At 41.1% G+C, this 9438-nt stretch overlaps 1 protein-coding gene across 3 annotated transcripts in view; it reads left to right on the plus strand.

The window, feature by feature from the left end:
* The window catches only part of ITGA8 (integrin subunit alpha 8), a 125706-nt gene extending 122349 nt beyond the window's left edge, over positions 1-3357 (plus strand). For all 3 annotated transcript variants that reach the window (XM_075082740.1, XM_075082739.1, XM_075082738.1), the window contains one exon: positions 942-3357. In XM_075082740.1, the coding sequence (XP_074938841.1) occupies positions 942-1028 (87 nt within the window). In that variant the 3' untranslated portion in view covers positions 1029-3357. The remainder of the gene's footprint in view (positions 1-941) is intronic.
* Positions 3358-9438: the final 6081 nt, after the last annotated feature.

Consider the following 9438-nt stretch of genomic DNA (forward strand, 5'->3'; position numbering starts at 1 on the left):
GTTCAGAAAGAAGTGACTCTGTTTTCTCTGAATACTTCAGGAATTTCCAGTTTTTGTCAGCATGTAACAACACTCCCAGCTTTAAGAATTAATTTTTAGAAGATTTCCTTTTATATTAGCATGTTAGATCTTCTGTTTTGAAAGTTTCCTACTTCTGTGTTGGTTGTTACACTCCCTTCAAAAGTTCCTGGAAACTGCTATATTACAGGCAGCCAACGTAGCTTTTGGCCATATTCTCAGTTTCCATTAAAAAAAAAAGTAAATAATTTCCTAAGTTAGGATAAGGCTTATCTGCCTTTAGCTGCCTAGAGGTTGTGGGTTATGAATTAGGTGTCCAGCCTAACCTAACGTTCCAGATTCACCTAGTCAGTAACAACAGCAAAAAGCTATGGGACGATGAGAGGAATTACCTTTTGGTGGTACTCTCCTTTGACCTCTTGTGAAGCCTACATTACTTTCAACCTTTTGACCAAAGGGGTAACTTTTAGGCAGTTAAAGTTAGGTGAGAGGAATCTTATCTTTAGTGATCTTTAGTCTAGGTCAGAACACTGTCCTGTGCACACTTCCCAACATATATTCCTCCTCTGTTGTTATTACTATATGTCAATCTAAATATTTTTTTCTGAATGTCTTGCTAAACTGAAATTAGCAGTTTTCTCATCAGAGTCTGTCAGTATCATCATTCAGACCAACTTTACATCTCCTGCAAAGACAATTTTTATTTAAATTTTTAAAGCTATACTTTGGAACGCAGTGCCTTGCACCTAAAACTTTAAATTTTCATAAGGAACAATTTGAATAGAAACAAAAAAGCTTCACAGTCTATCAGCCTGCCATAGATTGTACCTGACCTTTCAAGTTCACTGAGTGAAGAATTAAGCTGCAGCTGAGTCTTCCTGTCGTTGTCTTACCATGACACCTTTGTTGATTGTTTTCTGCAGTGTGGCTTCTTCGACAGAGCTAGACCTCCTCAAGATGACATGGCTGACAGAGAACAACTGACAAATAACAAGACTACTGATGCATAGAGGAAGAGAGTGACAGTTCAAGTCAGAATCCTGCATGAGACTAGACACATGATGAGGATTAAATGAAGGATTCCTTCCACAAGTCTTCCTTTGTACCTGCAAGTGACATAGTGTCATAATCTGATCTATGCAATGTTCTGAGAACCTGCCACATGATGGCCATCCTTGCCAAAGAAAGCAGCTTTATCACTGCCTTACAAACACATTCACCACTGAATGGAACATTTATCCCATATTCCAGTCAGTCTACATTTCAGCAGATGCTTTTGAGCACGTGTGGTATACTGAGATGCTTCCAGAACAAGCCCAAATCTCCCAAGGAACACCTGCATTGCTATATTGTCTAGAAGATGGGCCAGGACAAAACTTCTGAATGCTACTGTATCATGCAGAATACCTTTGACACCTCCCTAAGAAATTTTATGAAATTATGGCTCAGGGAGACAAGCAATATGTGAGTACTGTGAAAGTACTTCTGAAAAACAAAGGTAGTCTATAAAGAACTTTATAGATGGGGCACAATTATTTATTTTTCAACCTTTTCAGGATAAGTATCTGATATAATCATCAATTTAGATTTTGAGAGAAGAAAGTGAAAAAATAAAAATCATGTACTTACCTTAACTGTAAATAAAAAAGTAAACCCATTGTACACGCAGAACACATCTTTCATGGCTACAAGGTGTTTTGCAAAGCAGAAGATTGTGCAACATTTTACAAGATAAGACATGATAAACAAGTGTATGTTGTATCTCTTTCAACCCAGAGCAGGCAGTGTCACACCTAGATAACTAAATCCATGCACAGTACAGAGCAGGGGATGAGTTACTCTCTCACAGCATTGCTGATGGCTGCCACCTGTACGGCTGACACAGGATACAGTCATTTGTGAAACACTGATTTAAATTATCGCAGCCACGCTGGTGATATCGAGAAGGCTTGGGGGTTTTGGGCTAGGATAAATTTTCTTTGCCATTGCCCTGTTACTTTGTTGAAATGGCCTTTGAAAATGGAATGGCTACTGCCATTGTATCTTCTGTCTAATTTGTGTCAGAGACCCTAAGACTTTGTTCACCTAAAGAAATCTTTGCCTTTTTATTTTATTTTACTTTACAGACTACAAGCTGGCAGCGTATTTAAAGTGTTGATTTCAGCAAAGTTTAGGGCTGAATATAATTATTTCTTAAACAAAGTCGTGCAGGGAAGGTGGGCAGGATTTGTATTTATGCAGAAAAATAGGGCGCCAGCCAGCCCAGCCAAGCATGAACAAAAAGAAGGAAGGTAAAGAGTCAAAATATACATTTAGGATTTTATTTTTTTCTGGATTGAGGATTCTGAAGAAGGGAGGCTTCGTTCTTTCTCCCTTATTAGCAAGTGATCCTTATCTCAGCAGGGTCTCTAAGCTCTGATCTCCACAAATTTGTGCCTGAAAACTTGAGTCTTCCAGTGCTGCCTGTGAGTGTGGTATTAGCTATATTGTGTAACTTTTAGGGGGGATTGTTCATTTTCTGAAATATACACCACACTTTCCTTCTCCTGAGCTCCTTTTCTTTCCAGTCCATCTCAGTTTCTTATCTGGCAAATGGCTTCATCCATCTGATGTTGCTTGGTTGCTTTTAGGTAACTGCTTCCTAAGACTTCAGGACAGGACTAGCCATGAGACTTTGTCACTTCTGTCAGGCTGAGAGGAGATTTTACAGTTTTACCATTTCTTGCATGCAGGCTGACCTGTGAAATCCAAGCAGGAGCTAGGAAACCTAAGCAGGTTGTGTTCCATCTTCATATCTAAGGCAAATTTGCAAGACGACCTTTATGGAGTTTTTAGCTTATCAGATGCAGTGTGCCCATGAGATTTAATGAGAAAAGGAGACACAGAGGTGCTTCACCTCTGTTTTCTGAGGATGGGGAGGCCTGACCACTTCCTGGACCCCAGAAAACCATTAACAGATGCCTTCCCCCAAATGGGTTCGAGAAGACCCCTTGTAGATTAATCAGCTGATAAATACCACCACAAAGCAAGCCTGTCCCATATTTGCCCACCTCTGTGTCCCATACATTCCAGGCAAAATCATCCTCCCAAAACTACAGTGAGCTTCTAGCTTTTGTAAATACTGAATTGTTGTGTGTAGCTTGTGAAATAAGATCATCTAGCTCATTACAGTCACGTCATCTGCACAACTCTTACTCTGATGAAATAGCACCATAAGGAGATATGGAACATAGGATTTTTGTATGTGCAATACTTTATATTACTTGTATACCTGAAGCATGTTTACACTGGCATTTGTGGTTGTTTTTTAAACATTTGAATATGCTGATTAATGATTACAATAAATAAAAAAAAAATAGGAAAAAAAAAACAAAACCAGACAAAGCTCTGTTCAGTATTTTTTGCAATGTGTTTTCAATCCTGTGTTGCTCTGAGGATGAGACTAGGTGACCTAATAAGTTCTTTGCAGTTGTAACATCTATGGTTCACTTTTGAGCAATTACTCTCCATTTTAATGATGGGCAAAACATGTTCCGATACTAAATTTAAACCAAAAAGAACCTCAGTGACTGCTGGGCCTGGCTGGAATCCATTGGCTGCAGCTGTATAATGTCACTGGAAACCAAATTAGAGGCACATGATCTGACAAACAGTTACATTGAGCAAAACTTTGTTTTATATTTCTACATCTTTGTAGATTAAACTTCCCCCATGGAAATGTCTGGAGCCGTGTGCTGTCAAGGACTGTAGTCTTGGGTCTCAGTGTTTGTGGATAGCTTTGGCTGCAAATTGCAAACAGCTTTGCAGAGGAGATTTCTGGGTTTCAGTGCTTGCCAAGAATGTTTATCCCCTGGGGAGATTGCATCCTGGATGAGGACACTAGCAGGCAGTTGACATAATCTTTTCCCGCAGTATATTAGTAATGTGCTGCCCGATAACCTCTGCCACATCCCTACATGACTGAACTTTTGTTTCAGTGATGTCAGCCTTGTAATGAGTTACTAAATGCAGTTTTCTGTAAAAGTCATTCAGCCTTACACTTCCAAATACATGTGGTGAGCTGCTAATTGCTGATAATATAGAAGTAGTAGAATACAGGAGAGCAGAAAAAACGGGGTTACTTTATAAATTAAAGCCTTTTAAAACTGTTTATTGCTATGACCACCACAGTGGTCTAGTAAACAGAGACATTAATCTTTTATTTCACATGCTTCTTGCCAAATTTGAGAAAGGCTGTCCAGTTATTTCATCCACGCATCAGACTTAAGAGAATGAAGTGTCAAACAACATTTTCTGTTTTATGAAAATCTCAGAATTTCCATAACAGGGACTAGTGCATTTGAATATGTTGTCACTTATAGATTTAATCTTTAAAGTTACTTAGCAAATAGAATTTTCATTTAACCGCCAGATTGTTGACAAGAATTTTTTCTTGTCACCATTCTGTAACTCATTTACAATTTTTTCTGTCTTCTCCAACGTTTTTGTCCTGACAGCTTTTACAGGTTTCCCACTTTAGACATCTCTTGCAAATGGCACTGATTTTCTCTTTTATCTGTGTTTTTTTCAGCCATTAGCAAGAAGGATCTTCTGGTAGGCATGGCATAGATTAACTAAAAAGCGTCTTGGGAACCGACAAAACACCTAGGGATATGCAGGGGAAAGTCCCAACTAGCCATGGCCTACGGTATTCTAGTACATTGAGGCAAACTTTTTTTAATGAAATACCATCCAACACACAGGCTTTAGGAATTGTTTATGAGTGTTTTATTTATGATTGTTGGCAAAGATCCATATTAAAATGTAATGTAATGGTAGTGCCTCTTGACAATAAAAAGTCTTGAATTTAGCTTACGCAGGCGCCATGATGTGACACAGCAGGAATGCTTTTAATATTGAAGGACTGTTCTTGTTTTGCCTGTATGTTGTATTTGAGGGGCACTTAACAATTCAAGATGCTACTCCACTGTAACAGTGATTTTTAGAAAAGAAGAATGGAAGTAATTGTTCAACTCACTTTTTTCAGATGTTTCATTTGTTTTCATCATGTTGCTCTACTTAACTGATGCACCACATTTCATTTGGTTGTGTATTGTTCTTTGTTTCAGTAACAGTTTGTAAAGCGGACTCCAGCAACTCTTTCCAAAACTGGACTGCATCAGGCAATATCACTTTTCCAGAAGCCAGCTCAGGATAAGCGCAGCAGAGCAGAATATGCTATGCACAACGGTCAGTGCATTGCAGGGGCTGGCTTACTTTTCAGCAGTTTACCCAAATTAATATTCAGAGTCCTATTAACAAAACATCAACCTTAGATTCCCCATTTCTCCTGTCAAGGATGGCCAGGGCGTGCCCTCTTTTATCATCACTGTAAAGACCAAATACCAAGCAATCCTCACAAGCTGGGGAGGGCAGGGCACATTTTATACCTGTGCAAGAAAAATGAAAGGCAACCAAATCAAGTGTATGGCAAAAGCACAAAGACCACCTGTCTTCTGATGCTCTCCTGGTCAGGAAGGTTAATATTTTCCCACCAAAAGCAATCCGCCATTTATCGCATTAGACCAGCTGCACCAGAAATTAATCTCTGAAGTTGCAAAAAAGTTTCCATGAATCTCATATCCCTTGTAGAAATTTTACATTTTGAAGTATATATGATAGTTCTTGGCTCTTCAAATAGCCTTACTGAATTTTTTTTTTTGCTGGTTTTTAGTAGTTTAATAGCTTTTAGGAAAAGCAAGGTCAGCATAGTAGAAGCTGAAAAAGAAAATACATTTAAACTAACAGTGAAGCCTCACAGGAAACCCAGGCTTAGATCTGGACTTATCTTTTCCAGTTTTAGGCACAGAAGAGGCATCAGGAGATCTCTCGGGTGTCTGCTGAGACTTCCAAGCGTGTTACGGCTTTGTTATAACAAACCCTCCCATGCCAACAAACGTGAAAATCAGCGCATTTGATTTTTAAAGAACCAACAGTCTATCATCTCCTGCTATATGCCCTGTATATGAGAACAGGCAGAGCATGGGTAAATGACACCATTAAACTCGGTGGTAGGATGAGACATTCACAATTCGACACAGTACACCAGAAGGAACTTTTCCTGTGGAAAAGGACAAGGACTGGATTTCCTCAGTGCCTAAAATGAGGAAGGATTTGTTTTTCTAGAAGAAAACATGACACCATGGAAGCCCTGCCCTTCAAGCATAATGGGTACAAGCATAAATGCAAGGTGGCTGGGCATAAGGGACTTAAGCAGTTAAGGAGGCTGCAGGATACTACATTAACTATAAATGACTTGGAAGGAAGGGCTAGGAGGCTCTAGAGGAGGAATCAACCTTTAAACACATAGATATTACCACAGAGTAAATCAGGAGCAAGAACGTTGGTTAGTAAGATGGATGGATTGGAAATAAGGCTCAGCTACAACAGATGAGAAGTTGTGACCCCAGAAGATAACGAGACTAATGATCTACTACAGTGATTTTGGTTTGGTTTTTTTTTCACAATGACCAACTGATTCATTGCTCATGCAAAGTTTGAGGAAGACCATTTTCCTAGTAATTAGATAATGAAAGGAAAAAATATCTCTGCAGCTGTGACAGGACTATTGAGTTATCTGTGAATCCCTCTCATTCTTAAATGAAGGGCTGTATTCACTTCATTGACTTTGAGAGAAGGAAGGAGGTGGCAAAGACATGAGACTTGAATTTGTTCCAGCATCTGCTCAAAGCTTCTGGCTTCACCGCTGTTTCAAAGTGACTGTTTCAGTATTAGCTGAAGCTGTATGACATCTTTCACAGTAGTAGTACAGACTGTGCTGTCCAAAGGTAACAGAAAGACTTTTTTTTCAAACCAGTAGAAACTAAATCTTTCATGTCTGGCTTATCCAGGAGACCTGAGGAGTAAAGTGGGGTTCAAGTGGGATTTTTTTTTTTTATTTATTTATCAAGTGTTGTTACATACATTAAGAAGCTTCTTTATAAATGTAGATAGCTTCAGTCTTTATATACAGTTTTAAGTATTTGAACTGAAGTAATTCTTTGCGAACATACGAAGGAGGCACAACTAAATCAGCAATGGAATTGGAAAGTTAATTGATGGGAAGATGACAGTGATCCTATTTAAGTTTGGCTGTAATGAATGTTCTGCTTGATATTTTTAAAGTTTACTATTTCTTTAATTCTACATTTAATATATTATTGTACTAATGAGGCGCTTAGACATTAGTAACAGTGATATTGGTGTTTAATGTAACAAGATACTCACTAACAGATAGATGAGGCAGGAACTCAGAGCGAGGGGGAAGGACCATGTTCTTCCCTCGGTTGGGCTGCTCTGACAGCAGCCGTGGCTGACTGCAAATGCCCGGCACGCCGCAACAAACAGTTATCCCTCACAAGAGGGGAAAATGCTGACACTGTAACAGTTCTCAGTCCTTCAGACATATTCCCTCTGCCTGGAAGATTTCTGGAGCATCTTGCCCTGCTCTGTTGGGTGCTGCTTGTTTATCTGCTCCCTTGGCTCCTCCACACTCAGTTGGTTTGGGTCACAGAGAATCAATGCCATCTCCTTCCCACCTGCTTCTTGTTTAAAAAGCTGAGGATATCTCCTGTCTCATGAACGTGTCTGCAACTTTTCAGTGATTCTCATATGATTGATGAGAATATATTCTGCTTGATTTTGGGGAGAACGAGTGTTTAGTCTCCGTCCCACTTTTCTAATGCCCATATATACACAAAAAGTCAGTCCTGTGGTATCTATTACACATTATTTCACTAAGCAACCAGCCAAGTCTTTGTTCTGTAATTTAGTAGAACAAATTAAGCCTGAACTTGACCCTCTAGCCATTTTAAGCAAACAACATCTGTGTGAAGACATTAGGTTTCCAGTACAATACATTGACTCACTGCAATGTCTTTAAGAGCAAATCTTCTTGCAAAACATGTTGTAGACTCTTCAGCATCATCACTGCAGTTGGTATGCTTTGTCAAGCATATACTGATCTTACATAGATCATGTTTAGCTGGTTTTATTATCTCAGAAATTTTTTTCTGGAGAGTGGGAATGAAGTGCAGGGAAGAACGTAAGGTGTCTTTTTTAAGCATGCTCAGAAAGAGCTGGTGAGCTTTCAGCTACCACCCCCTCAGTTAGTCCCTCAAAGGGACATCCTAAGCAGGTCTGCAGGAGAAGGGGAGGTGGCAGCGAGGAGTGTGAGCACCACCAAGGAGAAGCAGTGCCTGGAAAGATGCAGATTGGCTCCAGTACATAGCATTGCCCCAGACCTGGCATGGAGAGGGGCTTCCTTGGCTGCCAGAGGACTGAGGGGCTCTGTGCTTGCCCTCCCTGTTCCCTCCCTGCACTCTCTTCCTGTGTCCATCCATGTGCCCTCACTGATCCTGCAGGCAGATGGCCTTCCCAGCCACCTCGCAGCTTCTCCCTGTGCTTCCAGCCATAAAAGCCTCTGGCCTCCCACACCGCAGCAGCAGCAGCTCCCCAGTTCTCTCCCCCCACTCCTGACTTCACCAGTTGTTTCCTGGCCCTGAAATGTGATGGGGTCCCAGCTGGGCACCACAGGTCCCCCAAAGGCTGGTGTCACCCCATGCCTACCCCTCTCCCCCTTCCCAGGGAGGCTTGAGCAAAGCCCAGTCCTGTCAGACAGGGTCCAGCAACCACATAATTCTCGCCAGACTGCTGAGTGGTTATATGAGGAGCAGCTTCCAATGGCCACGTCATCACAGATGCCTGAGCAGGCAATGGGGACAGCATCCCCCAAATCACTCATATCCTGCTGTTTCACACACACATATACCTTCTCAATGATAAACCATCTCTCTGGTCTTCTCTTGTTGCTCTATGTAATACCTCTTGCCCCGTTTTTCTTTCTGGCCTCATCCCCCATGTCTCAGAACAACATCCCAGCCCAATCCTTGCAGACCACCCCTCAAAACAACCTCTCCCAGTGACCTTTCCCTAGCCGAGCTCTGCCTGTTCCTCTTAGCTGCTAAGGCAGGCCCGATCTCCAAAGCTGCCCATGTAATATGTATCCTGGAGCTTTATTAGCAGCTTTCCTGTATTAACAGCATCTCCATCACCACCCCAGGCCCTACAGCTGCTGTTGCCAGTGTACATCAGTGACATGCAAGGGAAGGGATGGCCTTGTTCTTCGGTGCAGGGCTAAACTTAGGCAAACGCTGTCTGTTGGGTTGCCACAAACTTCATGTAATTTTGAGCAAAGCATCCCTCACGTCCTCACCTGCAGCAGGGCCACTGAAGAACACTGGGGGATACATCTTGTAGATAATAAACTCTTCAGGTGGAAAACAGGTCCCTCCTATTTCTCCAAGGCTGAAGAAAACTTAGGATGCTGTATCAATGCTGAATAACATCAGCCTCCTGGGAGCAGTTAGTGCAAGTTCAAGT

This window comes from Phalacrocorax aristotelis, chromosome 2 (assembly GCF_949628215.1).
Source record: "Phalacrocorax aristotelis chromosome 2, bGulAri2.1, whole genome shotgun sequence".
NCBI classification, from domain to species: domain Eukaryota; kingdom Metazoa; phylum Chordata; class Aves; order Suliformes; family Phalacrocoracidae; genus Phalacrocorax; species Phalacrocorax aristotelis.